Source organism: Chiloscyllium punctatum, chromosome 2 (assembly GCF_047496795.1).
Source record: "Chiloscyllium punctatum isolate Juve2018m chromosome 2, sChiPun1.3, whole genome shotgun sequence".
NCBI classification, from domain to species: domain Eukaryota; kingdom Metazoa; phylum Chordata; class Chondrichthyes; order Orectolobiformes; family Hemiscylliidae; genus Chiloscyllium; species Chiloscyllium punctatum.
In genome coordinates, this window is record NC_092740.1 from 38,955,160 (window position 1) to 38,979,118 (window position 23,959).

Genomic DNA, 23,959 nt, shown 5'->3' on the forward strand with positions numbered 1-23,959 from the left:
GCTATTTACAAATGACTACTATCAGTTAGAGTGGCTACTCACCTCATAATCTGCCTCCTGGTGTGAGTACTAAATGTTGCATGGATGGAAAACCCTTTATCCTTGTTGGATTAGAGTGGTGCTGGAAAAGCACAGCAGTTCAGACAGCATCCAAGAAGCAGGAAAATCACCTTCATCCCCACCCCATTCACCCATTGTACTCTTTGCTACCTTCCCCCACCCTCCTCCCTGACCTATCACCTTCATCCCCACCCCCATTAACCTATTGTACTCTATGCTACTTGCTCCCCACCCCCAACTCCTCTCACTTATCTCTCCACCCTTCAGGCTCTCTGCCTGTATTCCTGATGAAGGGCTTTTGCCTGAAACGTTGATTTTCCTGTTCCTCGGACGCTGTCTGAACTGCTGTGCTTTTCCAGCACCACTCTAATCCAGAATCTGGTTTCCAGCATCTGCAGTAATTGTTTTTACCTACTTTGTCCTTGGTGACTTTGTGTCAAAAGTAAATTGCCTGTTGCAATTATTTATGATCTGTGGTTTACAGATGATTGTGGTGCACTCCCAATCTCTTCAATTCTTCAAACAAGAGCCTGCGCCTATCCTTGGATTTTGTCAAAATAAAGCTCATATTAAACTGTATCTGTTCAACCACACATGCTGAAGGAGAGACTTTGGAATCCATTGAGCATTTCCAAGCCCTGACAAACACCACTCTCAAAAACATACCATTGATAAAGTGACCCAACAGTGGATTGGCTGTGCCACTTCAGCCTTTTACAAACTATAGCAGCTTGTGTTGACAACAAGAACCCTCAGAAGTCAGAAAAAGTCCTGATGAGCTATGCTATTGCTCTTATAAACACCAGTGGATATAAGTCGATAGTGTGATGCTGGAAAAGTACAGCAGGTCAGGCAGCATCCGAGGAGCAGGAAAAGCAACATTTTGGGCAAAAGCCATCTGATGAAGGGCTTTTGCCTGAAACGTCGATTCTCCTACTCCTCGGATGCTGCTGGACCTGCTGTGCTTTACCAGCACCACACTATCGACTCGAATCTCCAGCATCTGCAGTCCTCACTTCCGTCCAGTGGATATAAGCCTTGCCTGTTCAACCTTTCCTCACAAGACAACTTGCTTTGCCACACTATCAGCATCACACTCCTGCATTGATCTCCTTCTTTAAGGGAGGTCGTAAAAGTGTTGGATGCAGTTTACCGAATGCTCAGGTGATCTTATAAGGAAAGGTTGCTGAGACTAGACTTGTGTGTGCTGGGGTTTAGAAGCAGGCAACATGGCTGAAACATAGAGTTGCAGCAGGTCTTAACAGGGTGGATGTGGAAGGGATGTTTACTCCTGTGGGAGAATCTAATCACTGTTTAAAATAGAACTATGGAAATGATACAGTACAGAAGAGAACCATTCAGCCTATCTTGTCCAAAGTGACTGAAAACACCCAGATGCCTTTTCTAATCCTATCTTCCTGCACACGGCCCATAGATGCAGATTCAGGCACTTCTTGAAAGAATTTAGGGCCTTTGCCTCCACCAGTAACACAAGCAGTGAACTCCAGACACCCACCACCCTGTGCATCCTCACATCCAGTCTACTCCTTCTGCCTCTTAGCTTGAATCTATCGCCCTGGCTTTTGAACTCTCTGCCAATGGACACAGGTTCCTCCTGTCTACTCTATCTCTACCCCTCACAATTTTGTATACCTCAATCATATCATCCAGCAGCCTTCTCTGTTCCAAGGAAAACAGCCCCAACCTCTCCAATCTCTCATCGTAGCTACAATTCTGGATACAACACCTTCTAACATTCTAGTAAATCTTCTCTACACTCGCTGAAGAGTTATTACATCCTTCTTGTAATTTAGTGACCATAACACTACACAGTGCTTCAGTTGTGGCCTCACCAATGTCTTATACAGTTTCATCATTGTATCCCCACTTTGTATTCTATACCTCTGCCAATAAAGGAGAGCATTCCATATGCCTTCTTTACAGCCTTATCTACCTGTACTAATACCTTTAGGAACCTGTACACTTGTACACCAAGATCTCTAACTTCACCTACCTGCCTCAGTATATTCCCATTTATTGTGTATTCCCTTTGACAGTTTGACCTCCCTAAATGCATTATCTCACGATTATTAGAATTGATCTCCATCTGCCATTGCCACTTTCCTGCCTACTACATAACCCATCGATACCATTTTGGAGCTTACAGGTATCCCCTGCACTATCTACTATGTAGCCAATTTTGTATTGTCTGCAAATTTCCCAATTGTGGCCCCCATATTCAAGTCCAAATTGTTAATGTATAAAACAAACACCAGGGGTCCTACCACATTTGCAAGGGCAGCTGTCAGCCATTACCATTGATTTTCTGTTACTTAGCCAACTTTGACTCTAATTTCTGTATCTCATCGGTTTTTACTTTTTTGACCAGTCTGGCATGTAGGACACCTTGAATCAGGAGTTAACAATTTAAAGTAGAGATGAGCTAGAGCAGAAATTGGCTAGCTGAAAGAAGACAGAGGGTGGTGATTGATGAGGAATGTTCATCCTGGAGATCGGTTACCAGTGGTGTGTTACAAGGATCTGTTTTGGGGCCACTGCTATTTATCATTTTATAAATGATCTGAATGTGGGCGTAAAAGGATAGGTTAGTAAATTTGTGGATGACACTAAGGTAGGCAGAATTGTGGATAGTGCCAGAGGATGTTGTGGGTTACAGTGGGACATAGATAAGATGCAGAGCTGGGCAGAGAAGTGGCAAATGGAGTTTAATGCAGAAAAGTGTGAGATAGTTCACTTCAGAAGAAATGACAGGAATGCAGAGTACTGGACTAATGGTAAAATTCTAGGCAGTGTAGATGAACAGAGAGATCTCAGTGTTCAGATGCATAAATCCCTGAAAGTTGCCACCCAGGTTGATAGGGTTGATAAGAAGGCATATGCTGTGTTGGCGTTTATTGGTAGGGGGATTGAGATTTGGAGCCATGAGGTCATGCTTCAGCTGTACAAGACACTGATAAGGCTGCATCTGGAGTATTGCATACAGTCCTGGTCACCGCATTATCGGAAGGATGTGGAAGCTTTGGAAAGGCTTCAGAGGAGATTTACTAGAATGTTGCCTGGTATGGAAGGAATGTCTTATTAGGAAAGGCTGAGGGAACTGAGGCTTTTTTCGTTGGAGAGAAGGTTGAGAGGTGACTTAATTGAGATGTATAAGATAATCAGAGGGTTAGATAGGGTGGACAGTGAAAGCCTTTTTCCTCAGATGGTGAAGGCTAACACGAGGGGACATAGCTTTAAATTGAGGGGTGATAGATTTAGGACAGATATCAGGGGTAGTTTCTTTACTCAGAGAATACTCGGGGCGTGGAACGGCCTGCCTGCAACATAGTAGACTCACCGATGTTAAGGACCTTTAAATGGACATTGGTCATACAAATGAATAATAACGGAATGATGTAGGTTAGAGGGGAATCAGATTAATTTCACAGATTGGTGCAACATTGAGGGCCGAAGCACCTGTACTGCACTGTAACGTTCTATGTAAAACATTTATTTCTCAGAATGTCCTGAGTCTGTGGCACCTGCTTCCTGAAAAGATGGTGGAAGCACAGTCTTTGAAAATATTTAAAGTAACAGGAGATCGATTCTTGATATGCAAGGGGGTCAGAAATGTCAGGAATAGATAGGAACGTGGAATAATCAGATCAAACATACTCTTTCTGAATAGCACAGAAGGTTTAAGGGACCACTTGCACTAATTGAGCTCCGAATTGTACGATTGTATGATACAACTGTGTGGCTTGCTGTGCCATTGTATAGTACGTTGCCATGCTGTAATTTTAACCTGTGTCTCCAGTGCATTTGTCCTGTGTCATTGTCACACCACAAATGCCTACCCACGAATCATGTCTCCACATCATTAGACTGGAACTCTGGATAACTAATTAACACAACCATTATGCTACAATATCTCATAATAAATGCTGAATATTAAATGAAAAATATTAAATCTATCAAATTAATCTTGACTTTATTTATTTTTGGAGAGTAACCTTCTCTCGTATCTCTATGTAATAGAAGCCCCACATATGTCTGGCTCTTTAGTTAATTTCCAATGCATTATCTATAAATCATTGATGTCTTTCCTAAAGTAAGGTGCTGATAATTAGCGACAGAACATTTCATCAGTCTGTTCTGCCCAGTGTGCTATTTAGGTATCTGGTTCCCAAATACTCTGTAGGGTTAGCACTTGTGATCACGTCAATGTACCTCCTCCACCAGTCAATGTTTTCTGAGTTAACTGGACACCATTCATGCTTACGGTTTAAATAGTTTAAAAATCCCAGCTGAATAGTTTAGGCCTAAAGTATAATTGTTATAATCTTAAAGAAAGTACACCAGTGATTGATTAACATTAGACATGTCTAGGTCAATCTTCTGTAGAATGTCATCACTTCTATTGTTGGAATTATCTGCAAAAAAAAATAACCAGTTTGTTGGCAGAAACTAAGAAGATGGAAAACCATTGTAATTCATTCTAGAAAAAGCCGCTGTAGACTTCTCTTCTGTTTTAATGTATTTTCAGATATGGAATCATTCATGCGGGTGGGATTGGAAAATATCTTAGTGACTGGATTATGGATGGGGAACCCGATTTTGACCTCATTGAACTTGATCCCAACCGCTTTGGAAAATGGACAACAACCAAATTCTCATTGGCTAAAGCAAGAGAATCATATGGGTTCAATAATGCTGGTAAGAAGGACTGGGGGGAATTGAGTGTACTTTAATCAATATATCAACATTTAATAATTTGTTTCAAATTCTGCTTAGATTACGCAACATACACACATACTAGCAAGCAAATGGAACAGGTTACAATATGAAGAATGTTTGAATTGAAAAAAAACTATAGTTTTTAAGTGAAAGAGTTATATATTTTTATTTGATCTTGACGTTCAGTTGGAATTGTTACATAATTTGTTCTCCTGTAGACAATCTTTACTCTTAACAGTCATTTAAACTGTGAGAAAAACTTGAGAATTGCAGATTAACAGAGATATTGATATTCCATTTTGGAGGCCTTCTTGATGTTACTGCCATTCTGTAACAAACAGACAAGTTTATGAAGCTAATTCCTTCATGGTGTTTTAGTAATATGGTATCATGCTATTAGCTCACTATGGAAGCAGTCTACCTTACTAAAGGTTTGAAAAGTGTGGTGCTGGAAAAACACAGCAGGCCAGGCAGCATCCGAGGAGCAGGAGAATCGACGTTTTGGGCGTAAACCCTTCTTCTCCTGAGCTGCCTGGCCTGCTGTGTTTTTCCAGCACCACACTTTTGAACTCTGGTCTCCAGCATCTGTAGTCCTCACTTTTCCCTATCTTACTAAAGGGTCTATCTTACCATAGTCAAACCTATGAAGATGTCATTAAACAGGAGTGTTCAGCAGCTTTTCCTATAATACATGTCACTTACTTACTTCGTCATAGAGTCATTTCATCATACAGCATGGAAACAGACCCTTTGATCCAACCAGTCCATGCTGACCATGTTCCCAAACTAAACTAGTCCCACTTGCCTGCGTTTGACCCATATCCCTCCAAACCTTTCCTATGCATAGACTTGTCCAAATGCCTTTTAAATATTGTAACTGCACCTGCATCCACCACTTCCTCTGGCAGTTCATTCCACACACTAACCACTCTGTGTAAAAAAGTTGCCCCTCATGTCTTTTCTAAAATCTTTCTCCTCTCACCTTAAAAATAGGCCCTCTAGTTTTGAACTCCCCACCCTAGTGAAAGGCCCTTTGCTATTCACCTTATCTGTGCCCCTCATTATTTTATAAACTTCTATAAGGTCACCCTTCAACCTCCTACACTCCAGTGAAACAATTCCCAGCCAATCCAACCTATTTTATATCTCAAACCCTCCATTCGCAGCAAAAAAGTTTTACAAACAAGTTGGCTTTCTTTTTGTGGATAGTTTTAACAATGGCAAGAATGACATTCTACAGGAGACTTTAATCAATCACTGAATTCCCCATTTTCAACATCCTGGGGGTACCATAGACTAGTTACTGAACTGAACTAAGTATTGTGGCATATAAAGCCTGTCAGAATCCTACAGCAAGTAACTCACGTCCTGACTCCCCAAGATCTGCCCACCATCCACAAGGCACAAATCAGGAGTGTGATAGAATACTGTCTACTTGCCTGGATGAGTGCAACTCCAACAACGTTCAAGAAACTGAGAAAATATCCAGAACAAAGCAACCTGCTTGATTATCACCACATTCACAAATACTCACTCCCTGCCCCTGTAGCAGCAGTGTTTACCATCTTCAACATCCACTGCAGCGATTCACCAGCGCCTTCTAAATCCATCTCCTCTACCATCGAGAAGAACAAGGGCAGTAGATACTTTAGGAAAAACAGTATGTTAACATTTTTGCAAGGAGAATTGAATATAAAAATAGGGAGGTTATCCTTCAGTTATACAGGGCACTAGTGAGACCACATCTGGAGTGCTGGGCACAATCTTTGCAACATTATTTAAGGAAAAATGTAATTGTATTGGAGGAAATTCAAATAAGGTTTACTGGATTAGTACCTGGAAAAGGTGGTTTATCTTTTAAGGAAATATCCGGCAGGTAAGCTTGCATCCACTGGAGTTCAGAAGCGCAAGAGGTGAATTAATTGAAAGAAATAGAATTCTGAAGGGGCTTGGATACGGAGAGGATGATACCTCTTATAGGAGCATCTACAACTAGGGGTCAGTGTTGTCCATTTAATACAGAGATTTGGTGATATTTTGTTTCTCTCAGAGGGTCCTAAGTCTTTGAAACTCTCTTCCTGAAAAGTGGTGAAATGCAGTCCTTGGATATTTTTAAAGCAGAATTGGGTGGATTCTTGTTAAGAATAAAGTGAAAGATTATAAGAAGTTACTAATGCAGATTGAGGTTACAATCAGATTCACGATGACCCTGTTGAATAGCGGACCAAACTTGAGGGGCTGGATGGCCTACACCCACTAATTCATATGTTTGTATACTCCCTGAGAATTTGACAGGTGGGAGTGGTTAGGTTCTCATTATCTCACATCGGCAAGAATGGTTTGTGTGAGAAGATTGAGTTTCGTTATGACAATCTCTCTGATAGAAGAGTCTCACGATGTTTAGCTCAGTCAATGGGTATTGGAGACAAAACCTCTGCTGTTTTGAGTCATACCTGGCCTATAGGAAGATGGCCGTGATTGTTGGAGGTCAATCATCTCAGCTCCATGACATCTCTGCAAGAGTTCCTCAGAGTAGTGTCCGAGGCAGGACTACTTTCATGTGAAACAGCATAAGCAGCATTTGATAGATCAAACCTAAGCTCTGCAGTACTGCCGCATCCAATTGTGAATGGTGGTAGATAATTAAATAACTCGCTGGAAGAGGAGGGTCCACAAATATCTCCATCCACAAATTTGGAAGAGCCCAGCAAACCGAGGCAAAACATAAGGTTGAAGCATTCATAGCAATCTTTAGCCAGATGTGCCGAGTGAATGATTCCTTCAGCCTCCTCCAATGGTCTTCAGCATAACAGATACCAGTCTTCAGCCAGTTCAATTCACTCCAGGTGTAATCAAGAAATGGTTGGAGGTACTGGATTCTGCATAGACTATGGTCCCGACAACATTCTTGCAATAGTACTGAAGACTTGTGCTCCAGAACATGCTGCTCCCCTAGCCAAGCTGTTCTAGTACAGTTACAACACTTTAATCTACCTGACAGTGTGGAAAGTTGCCCAGAGATGCCCTATACACAAAAAGCAGAACAAATCCAATCCAGCTAACTGCCACTAAATTAATCTACCCTCGATCATCAGTAAAGTGATGGAAGGTGTCTTGAACCATGCTATCAAGCAGCACCTGCTCAGCAATAACCTGCCCAGTGATGCCCATTTTGAGTTCTGCCAGGGCCACTCAGCTTGGACCTCATTACAGCTTCAAAAATGAACAAAAGAGCTAAATTTAATGGATGAGATGAGAGTGACAGCCTGTGACATCAAGGCTGTATTCAGCTGAGCGTGGGCATCAAGGAAAAACAAAGATTATCAGGGGCAAACTCTCTGCAAGTTGGAGTCATACCTGGCACAGAGGAGTATGGCTGTGGTTGTTGCAGGGTCAGTCATCTTAGCTCCAGGATAACTCTGCAGGAGTTCTTCTGGGTAGTGTCCTAGGCCAAGCTATCTTTAGCTGTCTCATCAATGACCTCCTCTCCATCATAAGATCAGAAGTGGGGATGTTCACTGATGACTACACAAGTTTGCTACTCTTCAGATACTGAAGCAGTCCATATTCAAGAACAACAAAATGGCTAACCGGTCGAAGTCAGAGAGTGGTGGTAGATGGTAAATATTCAGCATGGAGTCCAGTTACAAGTGGAGTTCCGCAGGGATCAGTTCTGGGTCCTCTGCTGTTTGTAATTTTTATTAATGACTTAGATGAGGGAGTCGAAGGGTGGGTCAGTAAATTTGCAGATGATACAAAGATAGGTGGAGTTGTGGACAGTGAGGAGGGCTGTTGTCGGCTGCAGAGGGACTTAGATATGATGCAGAGCTGGGCTGAGGAGTGGCAGATGGAGTTCAACCCTGCCAAGTGTGAGGTTGTCCATTTTGGAAGAACAAATAAGAATGCGGAATACAGGGTTAATGGTAGGGTTCTTGGTCAGGTGGAGGAACAGAGGGATCTTGGGGTCTATGTACATAGATCTTTGAAGGTTGCCACTCAGGTGGATAGAGTTTGTAAGAAGGCCTATGGAGTATTGTCGTTCATTAGCAGAGGGATTGAATTCAAGAGTCGTGAAGTGATGTTGCAGCTGTACAGGACTTTGGTTAGGCCACATTTGGAGTACTGTGTGCAGTTCTGGTCGCCTCACTTTAGGAAAGATGTGGAAGCTTTGGAGAGGGTGCAGAGAAGATTTACCAGGATGTTGCCTGGAATGGAGAGTAGGTCGTACGAGGATAGGTTGAGAGTTCTCGGCCTTTTCTCGTTGGAACGGCGAAGGATGAGGGGTGACTTGATAGAGGTTTATAAGATGATCAGAGGAATAGATAGAGTAGACAGTCAGAAACTTTTTCCCCGGGTACAACAGAGTGTTACAAGGGGACATAAATTTAAGGTGAAGGGTGGAAGGTATAGGGGAGATGTCAGGGGTGGGTTCTTTACCCAGAGAGTGGTGGGGGCATGGAATGCGCTGCCCGTGGGAGTGGTAGAGTCAGATTCATTGGCGACCTTTAAGCGGCATTTGGATAGGTACATGGATGGGTGCTTAATCTTGGATAGAAGTTCGGCACAACATCGTGGGCCGAAGGGCCTGTTCTGTGCTGTATTGTTCTATGTTCTATGTTCTAATAAGATCTGAGCAATATACAGACTCGGTCTATCAAGTGGCAAGTAACATTAGTGCCACACAAATGTTAGGCAATGATGATCTTGAATAGTAGACATTGTAACCATCACCCCTTGTCATTCAATGGTGCTACCATCACTGAATCCGCCATTATAAACATTCTGGGGATTACCACTGACAGAAACAGAATTGGACTTGCTACATAAATAGAGTGGCGACAAGAGCAAATCAGAGGCTAGGAATACTGCAAAAAGTAACTCAACTCCGGATTCCCTAAGGCATGTCCATCATCTGCAATGTACAAGTCAGGAGTGTGATGGAATGCTCCCCACTTGCCTGGTTGAGTGCAGGCCCAACAACACTCAAGAAGCTTGACAACTTCCAGGACAAAGCAGCCCACTTGATTGACACCACATCCACGAGTATTCACTCCCTCCACCACCAATGCTTAGTAGCAGCAGTGTGCACTATCTACAAGATTCACTACAGGAAAGAGACTCTAAACAACAAATTGAGGGGAGAGGGTTGTGTAATTTGAGGTCATTTACAAAAGGAGCAAATGCTGAAAATTTAAAAGGAAACTAGAAAATGCTGGAAACACAAGGCAAGTGAGGCAACATCAATGGAGAAAGGGCATCATTGGTAACATCTCTGGTCCATGGCCTTCTGTTAGAACTTAAAAGGTAGACAATGATTGTCATTAGGGGCTGAATGGTAGTTGCATTTACAAATTCCCTGACTTTGGTTTTCTTTGCTTAAGTTGGATATCCCAAAGAAGAGAGGTTTGCGGGAAGACCAACAGAAAGAGTAAGTGGAATATATGAAACCTTGAAAACTAAAGGATCCATGGGGTTCCATGCCGGCTGGGAACAGCCACACTGGTTCTACAAACCTGGAGATGACTCTGGATACAGGTAAAATCGAACATTGTTACTAAGTGTTACTGAAATAGTAAACCACATGTGACTAGAAAGCCATTAGTCCATCTCAAAACCACTTTGTTCATGTGAACTTTACAAATCTCAGTATCATATAGAACTCTGTTAAGAGTCCCTCAAAAACACCTTCAGATCTCAAGATTTTTGCCACCTTTAACAAGAAGTTCAACAGCATATGGGAATACTAACACCTGCAAGCCCCCTTCCAAGTCACACATTGTCCTGACTTGGAAATACAGCAAACTTTGTATTAACTGGCATCTAGGGGACCAATTGATCAAATGTTCCGGATAATCAAGAGTTATGCCTAACTATGGTAAACCCTGAACAAGCGAAGATTCGCGGCATGTCTCAAAAATGTTGATGTAAAAGCATCAACAAACCTCTTAAAATCAGTGTAACAACACACAACGGAATGCAAGGAATTTACATCATAACTACTCAGACATCACGGTAGATCACAGTATTTGAGGTATATAATTTTTCTGTATTTATCTAGAGTGTTGGTTGATTAAGGTGCCGATTAAAACAAAGTTTGCTGTACACCAATTTCTGCAACTCTGTCCCTGCCAACGTTTTGAGTTTATTAATGTACATAGATCACAGTCGTTCAAGAGGTGCTAGTTCTCAAGCACATTTAATGATGGGCAAGAACTCCAACCCATTCTCCCAATCCTCCAACTCCGCTGCATCTGCTCAGATGAGGAGGCATTCCACTCCCAAGCATCCCAGATGTCCACCTATTTTGAACAATGTGCTTTTCCTCCCTCTGTCATCCAGACAGTCCTTCACCGCTCTGCCATCTTTCCCAATTCCACTGCTCTAAACCTCTCCACTAAACACAATAAAGACAGGGTCCCCCTTATCCTCATATACTACCCCACCAGTCTCTGCATCCAATGCATCATCCTTAAACACTTCCCGCCATCTCCAATTAGACGCCACCACCAAGAACATTTTCTCTGCCTTCTGCAAGGACTGTTTCCTTCACCCATCCTTGGTTCATGCCACCCCCCCCCCCCCCCACCCCTCCCACAAACCCCCAGTATATTCCCCTGCAACTGGAAAATATGCAAAGCCTGCTGGTACACCACTCCCCTCATTTCCATCCAGGGCCCCAAACGGTCCTTCCAGGTGAGACAGAGGTTTACCTGCCTCTCCTCCAACCGAGTTTACTCTTTCCAGTGCTTCCGATATGGTCTTCTCTACATCAGGGAGACTGAACATAAACTAAGGGAATGTTTTGCCGAGCATCTGAGCTGGGCCCGCAGGGACTATCCTGACCTCCCATCATGGCCCATTTTAATTCCCCTTCCCTCCCCCTTTCTGTCATGACCATCCTTGGCCTCCTCCATTGCCACAGCGAATCAGATCACAAATTGGAGGAACAACACCCCATTTTGCACCTCGGCAGCCTACAGCCCAGAGGACTCAGCATTGATTCCTCCCAGCCATCAGCCAGACTCATTCCTCCCATCGACCAACCAGGCCATACCCTCTACTTGTGTTCACCTATCCCTACCTCACCACCCTACACCCCTCACCACCCCCAGTCCTGAAGAAGGGTTACACCCGAAACGTTGACTTCTCCACCTCCTGATGCTGCCTGGCTTACTGTGTTCTTCCAGCCTCCTACACGTCTATCTTTAAGGACAGGGAGCAGACAGTGAAAATCACATCTCAAAATCCCCCTGAAAATTCTATACTGAAAATCATTTGAATATCATAAAGCCCACATTTACTGGCCGCATGTACATGCATGACTTAATAGTTACAGTATTAATTTTTAAAAAAAATGTTAATAGAAAGGTTAATATTGTCCTAAAAATAACATGTAATCAGAAAACTGAAAGAAAATTTTGACAGTAAATTAATTTCAAACATACATTTATTTATTTTGAGAATACTATAAACTGCGAGATGTTACTGATTTTTGCAATTCTGCTTTTGAAGCAGAGAGAAGCGTATGTATTAATTTTGAAAGTTTTGGCTAGTTCTTTCTTTTCTGGCAGAAATGTGTGATAGGGCAGCGCCACTTAATCCATTTGAGTGACCTGGTGATGACCTAGAGAGTTTAACAGGGTCTGCTTTCTTTAAGATGTTTTAAGCAGGATTTTGGAAGGATGGCTTGTCACTGGCTGGAAGGCAGGAAATATTGCCGTTCCTGTTTTGTTGCTAGTGCACTAACAACAATAAATGCGATCAATGATGTGACAATATCGTGGCATTTCATGAAATCACTGACTCACATTTGGGAGCAAGCTTGAGCTAGCTGCCATTCACAACGTCTGACAGAAACTATGAGGTGAACTTTATGCCTCCCCTGTTCCTGGTTGGAATTGGAGGGGAGCTTGGGAGTCTTAAAGAATAAGACCTAGCCCACCACAGTCTTGCTCAACCTAACGCGCCTCCCTGTTCCAGTGAACGGGTAAAGGATCTGGTAACACACCAATCTTTGAGCCAGTTGAGGTATTTAAATGAGCAACTAGTAACCATTTAAGGGCCTCATCCCACCTTGACTGCTATGATACTTACAATAAGGGAAGGTGGAAGCAAGGCTGTCAGTCTGGTAGCTGTCGTTGTGTAGCTTGCTGCTGGCTGGTTGCCTTTTTATTGATGCCTTCTGAGGGAAACAGTGACACTCAAATGGACAACAGCAGATCCAGTAAGCTGGGGTGGCAATGCCAGCCCCTGAGAGTTGCCAACCAGCTGGAGGTGAGTTCTGTGCATTGTACGCAGCACCAGCTTGTTCCTTTCTCTTGTAGCAGTTAGCACTAGCTTCATGTACTTCTTCCATGTGTCTTCCAAAACAGGAGACAATCCCTTGCAGGATGCCAAGCAGTTCCCTTCTCTTGGCAACTTCTTGTAGGTGTTCAATAAATAGCTTTGCTTATCATTTACTCTTCTTACGTGAATCCCTCAAAGAGTTTCTGAAATAAATGCTGATAGACTATTCATGAAATCTTACCAAAGTGTCCCAGAGAATCTGTATTCTGGACATCCTCAGCAACAAGGTAACATGAAATGGTGAGTACCATTTTAAGAAATGCTTGTAACACAATTTGACGCCATGTTTGCTCTTAAATGGTTAGTCACTATTAAGAGAGCATATTTTGACAAGCCAACCACCAAACTTGTGTATGACCTCCTTAACGGGGCTTGCAACATCCTTACTGGCAGTGACCCCCATAATGAGTGTCCAGCTAACTCATTCTTCAGCTCCATTACCAAGGTGAAACCATGCACTAGCTGCGGAATTAACTTATGCTTTTGCTGAAGTCCCAATCTTGGATATTTCTGAATCAATCTGTTTTCAGCGATGTTATTACACACCTCTCGAACAAGTGGGTATTAAACTCCAGGCCTCCTGGCTCAAAGGTAGGGACACTATCACAGCACCACAAGAGAACCCTAAAGTCCCAGTCTTGGTCACTCCTGAGGTATTTTTAGCTTGTGGACATATTGCCAAAATTCATCCCTATTCATTCTTTATGGAGTTAGGAACCCACTCTGCAGGCTGCTGTGTTTCTGATAATTCCTTCACTGTGCCATGTCAGTCAGCACAAAGCAATGCACCCTCCAATGGTTCAGTTCATTTAATGAGCTGTTGAGCTGTCTAGATGATGGAGGGGTTAGATTCAATTCCCAAACTTTGTTGAACTAGTTGATTACATTAGGGGAACCAGTTCCAGTGGATGAAGAAGGAAGGATGTTGGCCAGATTCCTTAACTCTGATCTCTATCCAGTGAGATGCACAGGGGCCTTAGATATAGGTAATGAATGAACAAACTGCCAACAGTTACATTTGGCTCAGGCCTGAACAATGGCCCCTCAGGTAAGGAACCTCATGCTTGTAGAACCAAATTCTGTCAAGGAGTCAAGTGATATGGGAAAGGGAAATATTTAAAATTATTCTCCCTACTTGGTATCAGATAACATAAAAGGCAGTGCCACTTCTTGATGGTGTTTTTACATTTGTTTGTTCCTTGCTTTATATCGACAGTCCGTGATTATGAACTTTTACTGAGGTTCAAACATTACATATTGCACTGATCTTTTAAGGCTATAAATTTATTCTTTTCACATTTGTGTGTTTACAGCTTTATTCCAAGGCAGGGATGTACGCACTGTGATCTCTGAGGAGGACAGAGAGAGAGAAGCAGAAGAGGAAGAGACAGAAAGAATGAAAGAAGAAGAGAGGGAGAAATCCTTTTTTTTTGGAGAATGATCAGGAGTAGTTTTCATAGTTAGGGGGTTGGGGCTCATGAGCCTAGAGGTACAAACTAAGTTGGGACTCTCCCACGTAAAATGTAACAATCCTGACTGAAAGTGTGATCAATAACATTTGGATATAGATAGTTTGTCATTTTTGAATTATCCAATTATTTCATCCTGAGGGAGGAGAGGGAAACAGTGAGACATGTTGGTGAGAGGAAGAGGAAAGAAGATGAAGACACTAAACAGGCACCAGGCTTCAAATTGGGTAGAGATCAAACTAGGACCATCAGCTTCATCCTTGCAACGGAACTAAATTCCAGCCCCATAACACTAGCTAAAGGTGAATGTAAAGGATACTGTATTTAGGAAGGACGTAAGAGAAAAAGTAAGAGAGACTATGTTAATCAGAGGATAAGCACAGGAAGTGAATCCCTTGCACCTGATTACTTACATCCTAAAAGTTGTTATAAGTTGCAGACATGTTAATATTGATCCTGAAAAACTCCTGAGACTGTGAAACAGCTCTGCAGCTTGTAAACTCGCAAATGATATCGTAATGCTCAAAGAAAGAGGGAGACAGAAGACAGAGCAAATGAGTAATTGGGAAAATACTAGAGTCTATTATTTAGGACAGAGCAGCAGTGTATATCATAATATGCCTCCAATATATATTATATAGTAAATCATAATATGCCTCCAATATATATTAGACAGGGATAATGTGGTTCTGTGAAAGAGCAATAGTGTTTGACAAATCTATTAGAATTGTTTGAGTGCAAAACTACCAATGAATTTGGTGTATTTAGATTTTCAAAACAGGTTCAATAAGGTGCCACACAACAGCCCATTATGCAAGAATAGGTCTCTTGAGATAGGAAGCAATATAGTATGGATTGAGGATTGGTTAAAAGACAGACAACAAAGTATAGGAATAAAGGGTCATTTTTGTGTTGACAGACTAACTAATCGAATGCCTCAAGGATCAATACTTAAACCTTGGCGACTTACAATCTATATCAACTACTTTAATGAAGGGACAAATTTCAACACACCAAAGCTTGCTGCCAGCACAAAGCTAGACTGGAAAGTAACCTGCATGAGGAGAACATTCCAACTAAGGAATACAGGCAAGACAAGTTTATGGGCAAGAATATGACAGGTGGAGTATAATGTGAGGAAATTTGAAATTATTCATTTTAGCGTGAAGACTAGAAAAGCACCCTTCTTTTTTAAAGATGAGAGTTAAGCTGTTGGTATGCAGAGGGATGTGCGTGTCCTTAATCTTAAAGCCAGAGGCTAGCGTACAAGTATAATAATCAATTAGGAAGCAAATAGCATGTCAGCCTTTATTGTAATGGGATTGGAGTGGAAACCAAAGGAAGACTTGCTGTAATTATATTGGGTTTTGTTGAGACTAACCTGGAGTACTTTGTACAATTGTGGTCACCCAACCTAAGGAAGTATATACATAGAGGAGGAAAACAAAGGTTTACCATATGGGTGCTGTTGATGGTACAGTGCTCATGTTGTGAGAGATATAGCAGGCACACTGGCTAGTTCAGCTGAGATGATTTTTCAGGAGTTTTGCTTGAATTCCTGTGAGGTTGGCTTAAATAAGGCCAGCAGTGTATGTTTGCAGGTGCTCCCTTTCAATTTGGAGGATGTGATGGAGCCCTTTCTCTGGCTCACTCATGTATTGCTGATTCAGAGTTCAGCTCTCACTGCAATAATATCAAAGTGTGATGGTGACAGCTGCTCCATACCCCAGGATTTTTGTTGTCTTGAGGAAGATTTTGTCGTTAAACACTCACTTCCATGGTTTGTAGATGTCTCAGCTATTGCAGCTGATGTGCTGGTGCTGGAGATCCTCATCAATGCTGACCTGTTCAGGGAGGATGCTGCAAAGATGGGGAAGTGCTCGAATATTCCAGAGCCTTTCCCACAACATATGTGAGAGGTGAAGCGTTTGGCTGAACAGGTGTGGGTTACTATGAGGTTTGTTTCGGCAACATTCAAGGGCAGACTCAGTCTCTTGTACGCAGAACTAAAGAAATCGAGACTACTGAGTGGACAAAGACACCACATTCATCCATAAACAGTAGATTATGTATGTCCATGGCAGTCAGTTTAGTTTTGGCACTGAGGCAACTGAAGTTAAAGTGTATCATCTAGGTGGTCTTTGGTACTGTTTTCAGAGGGCAGTTAATCTTTAAGATGAATAACCTAATATGTAGATTGTAAATAGCATGGGAGCTTAACACCAGTCTGGACTTGGAAGATGATTGTTTCTGATCTCTAATGCATTGCAATCATATCATCAATTGCATAATGGGGCTACCTTTCTTGAACATCTAAATCTTTGGAGTATGGTCCACAGAGCCTCATGAGTTACTGAGTCAAATGCTTTGGTCAGGTTGATGGATGCAGTTAAAAGTTCTTGATGTTGTTCTTAACACTTTTCTTGAATTTGTCTGCTAACAGAAGCCATGACAGAATTTTTTCTGAAAGATCTTAAGTAACAGTGTCCCTGGAGGAGATTTCCTCAGGTAGGCAATTCAGGAGAGATGTGTGAGGACTTTCCCTATTGTGGATGTGGGAATTGTCTTGAGTTTCTCGAATTATCTCCCTTTTTGAAAATAGTTACAGTTGTCATATTCCTATAGTTAAGGGGAGTTCTTCCTCCTCCCAAATTCATTGAATGAGTGCATGAAGTCTTGTGGTGAGCAAAAGACCACTGTGTATTGATGACCTTGACTGGAATACCATTGGAGCTGTCAGCTTTGTTATTTTTCTTTTGTTACAGTGTGCTCATTGATGCTGTTGCTTTCTATTCACTCGTGGGATGTAGATGTCGTTGGGTGGGCTAGCATTTATAGCCCATTCCTAATTGCCTTGAGATTCTAACATAGGATGTTGAGGGATAGCCTGGAGAGTGTCCTACTATTCTACAGTTGAAATGGATGTTGTAAAGGGGGCTGAGAGATAATTGGGAGGGAGTGAGGCTGGGGGGAAGGTAGCTGGGAATGCGATCAGTGGGTGAAGGTGGGGGTGAAGGTGGGGGTGAAGGTGATAGATCGGAGAGGATGGGTAGAGGGGATTTTGAGGCTTTGATCGTCTTCCTGTTGGACTTCTGGGTCTTGTGATGTCTTGGCATCAGGTGAATGACCATCAGGGATTGAACAAGTCAATAATCTGTTCACCGTGGACCAGCTGACTGCATGGATAGAGTGACACAGGCGAATAAGACATTTCCTGGAGGTGTCAATGCTTTGATCGATGATGCCTCTACATGTATTTATTACTTGTCTTCCTGGCAGACTAGGGAATTTATTTTTATAGTGACACCATGTTGAACATACTTTGTCAGTAGGAGGAAGTCACTTGTGATTACTTTTCCCACCCTGATTTGCCACATAGTTCCACTGCAGATATTAGGATCACAGCCGACTCTGGTGTTGAAGCCTCGCAGAATGATAGTCAAGGAAAACCCTTTAGCATGTCATTGATCATGATCAGAACAAAACTTTTTCTTAATACCACCACAGCTCTGTATACCATGATCTTGACGTCAAATCTGATGTTATTGGCCTATTCCTCAGGCGGCCAAACGCTGCAGTAGGACACTGGAGGTGATACTGGGTCTCTTCATCAATAGCTGCTTTGGATGACAGGACACTCCTGAGGTATTGGATGTGGTCAATATTACCTAAGGACTCCCTGTGGACCTTGATGTTCAGGGGTTTGCTCCACTATTCCCTTCACCTTGCAGATGTTCCGATTGAGACCCATGCTCTCATTTGTTTCTGTAAATGTGCTGACGATTGTCCGGAGTTCATCCTCTGAGATTGCACAAAGGCAAGCATCTGCGTGCTGCAGCTCGATGACACTGACTGGGGTGACTTTGGTTTCAGCTTGAAGGCAGTGAGGGTTGACTAATTTCCCACAGGTTCTGTAAGTTAGCAACACTCCAGTAGGGAACTTGTCAGCGGTGACGTGAGCATTGCAGCAAGGTAGATCGAGAACTATGTTGGCACGATGATGCAGCCGTGATTGACACCGGTCTGAACAGGGAGTGGGTCTTCAATACCTTACCAGAGCATCAGCCACTCCATTAGAAAACAACAATTAGCAAGGACCAAGCAGAGTGAGTTAATATTGATGATTGTGATCTATTAGTGAAAAATGTACGGCCATATTTTCCAAAGTCCCTCTCTTTATTGAATTATACAGCACAGATTGTGGCCATTCAGCACATTATGCTTTCATGGCCTTTTGAATGACTAGTCCAGTTTCCTTGCTCGTTTCCCATTGTCCCATAAACTCAAGCATTTATTGAATTCCCTTTTTTTAAAATCATTCTTTAATTGGATGTGATACCTAATTGTCCTTGAGCTGTGTGGCTAGCTCAGAGGGCAGTTAAGCGACAGCACAGTGTTGTAGGTCTGGAGCCACATCTGGGCCAGATCAGGTAAGGAATGGGGGAGTTTCTTTCTTGAAGTGAAGCTTACAAAGTGCACAAGTAAATTTGATGGGTTTGTAACAATAGTCATTGTCATGCAGACAGTTGCTGAGACTAACATTATATGGCAGAATTATTGATTAAACTTAAATCTCACAAAGTGCCATGGTGGGATTTGAACCCCATGTCCTCAGAGTACAAGCCATGCCCTTTGGGTCACTAGCCCAGCAACATTCTTACAGCATCACCATCACTCCCTCTTGCTAACATTATTGAAGCTACTTCCAGCACCTTCTCAGACTTTGGATTGCAATTCATGACAAGATGCTCATCAGAACAATTCTCTGCAACTCACTTCTGTTCTGCTTCAATTTAATTGAAGTGTTTCAAATCACACCTTTCTACAGGGTGACTGCAAAAGAGAGCATCATGATTAATAAAAGCAAAATGCGATTTTCTTTTGCAAAACAAAGGATTAATTTAACAAACTTATTCAATCATGCTAGGCCAAGTTTTCGTCGCACAAACTGGTTTGAACCAGTTGGGAGAGAGTGTAAACAGGTCATGGAAAAAGTAGGCGTGTTTGATCTAACACCCTTTGGAAAGTTCACTGTGAAAGGAAAGGACTCTGTTAAACTTCTGGACCACCTCATTGCAAATGTTGTTCCAAAGGTAAGAGTATGCTGGTATTAAATGGAAAAATGAAAAACAAATGATAATTTTCAAAGTAAATGCCAATTTTTCAAGGTTTTAGGTGGGATGTCCTGAGGTAATAGAATTCCAAACCACCATTTCACAGAATGAGTGGTAAAGGAAAGCTTGGAATTTACATCATAGCACATCATGCTGGTTGATTGACTCTCACATCATTTACACTTTTCATTATGGAAGTAACAAGTGGATTTCCAATACAGAGTAAATAATTTACAGCTGCTTAATTTCAGCTCTTAAGCCCCCAAATGCCACCTCCATTTTCCTTTCCAAGATTTGGAAGGAGTTATTACTGAGAATCTCATGACTTTCATCTCGTAATGCTCTTGGCCAAAACTCGAATGACATTCTGTGTGTCTGAAACCATGATGTGTTATCCATTTTCAACCAAGAATATAAATAGGAGCAGGCATAAGTTATATAGCCTGCCAAGCTTGTTCTGAAATTTAATACAATCATGGATGACCTTCAGTTTCAACTCCACTTTTCCCATCTCTGATCTCAAGAGACTAAAAGTCTATCTTTGCCTTATATATATTAAATCTTGTGTATTCACAACTCCCTGAGGCAGAACATTCCATCAATTAACAACTATTTGGTCCCCCTCATCTCAGTCTTAAATAGTTAGTCTCTTATCCTGAGACAGTGCTCCTGTATTTTAGATTTCCTGAGCAGCAGAAATAATTTCTCAGTATCTCCCCTTTCAGAAGCTTCAACAATACAATGAGATTGCCTCTCCTTCTTCTACACTGGAGAGAATATAAACCCAATTTACACAGCCTTACATCAATGGACAACACACTCATGTTGGGGACCAATTTGGTGAACCGTTGCTATATTTTTCCCAATGCAAGTACATCCATCTGCAAATGAGGCGACTAAATCTACATTTGGTATGTTAGAAGTGGTCTAACCAATACCTTGTCCAATTTTAACAAGACTTTTTAAAACAAATTCCTGTACTCCACTTCCCTTGCAACAAAGGCCAATGTACCATTTACCTTCTGAATGCTTCGTGTGAATGTCTGAACTTTGCCACCACATTGGATATAGTCACATAGGCTCTTTTCCTCTGCAGCCACTGAGATTGTGCCTCATGTGGTTACGTTCCCACTGTAGTGAGCCTATTCCTATAATAGCTTCTCTTCCAGTACCCACATGAGCATCGAGCTGGGAATCAAGGCTCCAACTGAGGCTGTCTTTCTGTTTCTCAGCAGTGTGTCATGCCATCATTGAAAACTACTCATACCCAGCTTCAGTCTCCAGTAATGTTTTTTTGATAGAGTTTCTGTCACCTGACCTCAAATCTGGCACCAGCTCATTGTTGCAGCGCAGGTACCACGATTCTTCAGTTTGGCTTTGGTGATCATTCCCCCAAGTTTGGTGGAAAGCTAGAAATATGAAATATTGTTAAAGGGTTGAAGTTCCAAGAACATGCAGATGACTCATATGACATTTGCAATGTGTGTCCCCTGTTTATTCTCCCTCTCATTTCCCACAGGTGGGCTCTATAAACATCAGTCATATGCTTACACAAAGGGGGCGTGTGTATGCTGAGGTAACAATCAGCCACTTGTCAGAAGAGGAGTTCCTTCTGGTGACAGGATCAGGATCAGAGCTCCATGACATACGGTGAGCTCAGTTCTTTTTTAAAGAGTGAAACTGCTGACTTGAATTTATTCTTTGGATTTACATTTTCTTCACTGGGTCAATATAATGCAAACACATTAAAGTTCATTTTGTAAAAAATTAAATAAATGAAGAGAATAGATTGTGCAAATTTTTAAAAACGAAGTAGTTTTTAAGACATTGCACCTTTATTATTTTCCTTCCTTAAAATCCCTTTCCAGTACCAAGAAAGAAAATGGGAGAAAGTGAGGACTGCAGATGCTGGAGATCAGAGCTTAAAAATGTGTTGTTGGAAAAGCACAGCAGGTCAGGCAGCATCAAAGGAACAGGAGAATCGACGTTTCGGGCATAAGCCCTTCTTCAGGAATGAAGAGGGTGTGCCAAGCAGGCTAAGATAAAAGGTAGGGAGGAGGGACTTGGGGGAAGGGGCATTGGGAATATGATAGGTGGAAGGAGGTTAAGGTGAGGGTGATAGGCCGGAGAGGGGGTGTGGGCGGAGAGGTTGGGAAGGAGATTGCAGGTCAAGAAGGCGGTGCTGAGTCTGAGGGTTGGGACTGAGAAAAGGTGGGGGGGAAGGGAAATGAGAAAGCTGGAGAAATCTGCATTCATCCCTTGTGGTTCCTAGGAACCCTCCGCCCCCACCCCCTCTCCGGCCTATCACCCTCACCTTAACGTCCTTCCACCTGCACTTTTCCAGCAACACATTTTTAAGCAAGAAAGAAAATGGACAAGATTAACTGGAGAAGCCAACAGCTCAGCAGTACAAGGGTTAAGGCCTATGTCTCCTAACTGGGCTCAGGCAATTATCTTTTCACTTAGTCATGAGAACACTATCCATTCTGATCTTGTTTGTAACTACTACTCAGTCTTAGAATTGGATGTTGCTAGCAAGGCTGTCATTTATTCTTTATCCCAATCTGCTCAAATTGAATAGCCATTCCAAAGAGTCATTAAGAATCGCTTACACTAGTGAGTATGGGACTTAAGTCCCGATAGGCTACATCAGGTCATCAAGTTCCTATCCTGGAGTGAGATAATTTTCCGCTGGCATTTGTGTCACACAGGCAATATTGGATTGGCTGTCTATTGTGCATTGCTGCCCATTTTTTGTCTCCAGTGAGCTTAATGGAGACAGAAACTTGAAGGGGTGTATTATGGAAGGTGGATCCAGTTTTCCTGTTTTACTCTTATCACCAAAATTAGTGAAACTAATTTTAAGTTATTGGATGAACATCGTGAACCCTCAGTATTGTTGGCTCAGCGATAAACTGATCTGTGAGTGATATGCGACACTAGGATATGAATTTATACCATGCAGTGCATGGTTGTCTATCCTTTTGATTCCACTATGAGGGAAGGAATAATACATGTGCTATAAGTTGGATGTGCAGTGCCAACCAGATTAATAAATGCCAAAATGTTGGCAGACAATGCCTTGATTGAAACAAGCCTTTTGCACATTTACTTATTTGCTATTACTTAAAAAGGGAAACAGAGTCTGAACTCTTCACCTGACTTATCACTTTCATTTATCTAGATACATAGAGGAAGAGGCGGTAAATGGTGGCTACGCAGTCGAGATTTGCAATGTCACTGATGAGATTGGAGTGCTGGGTGTAGCAGGGCCGTTTTCACGGAAGGTCCTTCAGAAGCTCACAACAATAGACATGAGTGGGACAGCGTTCAAGTTCCTGCAGTGTAAGCCTGTCACTCTGGCTGGTATCCCCCTTACAGCTATGAGAATCTCATACACAGGTTAGTCTTTGAAACTGATTCACCAGTGGTTTGTTCTCAGCAGTGCCTTGCAGATTTTCACAAAAATAAAGCTGAGCTTGAAGCCAGTAGAAATTCAAAATGGGAGCAATTTTACAAATTTGTGTTCCTGGAGCAGAGCTTCACACAGCGGGAATGCTCATTAGGATTCTGGACACACATCAATTACTGTCTGTTATGATTGACAAAGTTATAAAGATTGGGAAGAGACAATGGTGGGCAAATAGAGATCAAAATAATCAATAGTTGGACCAGATATCAAACCTGACATACCACCTTGGAAGAAGTACAGTCAGTTTTGCTGTCAGGTGGTAGTTCATTTCTTGTGCAGTCCCCTGTTATAAGAAAATTGTGCAAAAGCAGCACCATTTCAACTAATGGGCCTGAATTGTCTTATAACCAATACGCACTTTAAAACTTTGCGCTTTAGAAACAGTGTCCCCAATTCATCAATCATGTCACAGTGAATTTGTGTTAATGACACACACATTATAGCAGAACGACCTGTATCTTGGCAGGATTTGGTTACTGCCATAAAGAAATCTGAGCTCGAACAGCATTGGTAAAGAGTACATTCTCCAGACATAAAGATTTGCTCAGTATACAAAGAATTAACATTCTTGTGAAAAGAATGGTCAAAGCTGGGACTTGGAATGTCTTGTTACATGGGCCTAAAACAAGAACCTTGTGAAAAGCAGACATCCAGAGGTTAAGCAGTTGTGAATTGCGTTTCTGGGGAAGTGTGGAGTAAGTCAGAGTCATAGAGTCATACAGCACGGAAACAGATCAAACCAGCCCACGCTGACCATAATT

General features: G+C 42.1%; 1 protein-coding gene across 2 annotated transcripts in view; it reads left to right on the forward strand.

Moving 5' to 3' along the window:
- The window catches only part of dmgdh (dimethylglycine dehydrogenase), a 149,639-nt gene that overhangs the window by 94,274 nt on the left and 31,406 nt on the right, over positions 1–23,959 (forward strand). For both annotated transcript variants that reach the window (XM_072596204.1, XM_072596197.1), the window contains exons 8-12: positions 4,607–4,776; positions 10,179–10,332; positions 19,540–19,705; positions 21,246–21,376; positions 22,911–23,128. In XM_072596204.1, coding sequence (XP_072452305.1) covers positions 4,607–4,776; positions 10,179–10,332; positions 19,540–19,705; positions 21,246–21,376; positions 22,911–23,128 — 839 coding nt within the window. The remainder of the gene's footprint in view (positions 1–4,606; positions 4,777–10,178; positions 10,333–19,539; positions 19,706–21,245; positions 21,377–22,910; positions 23,129–23,959) is intronic.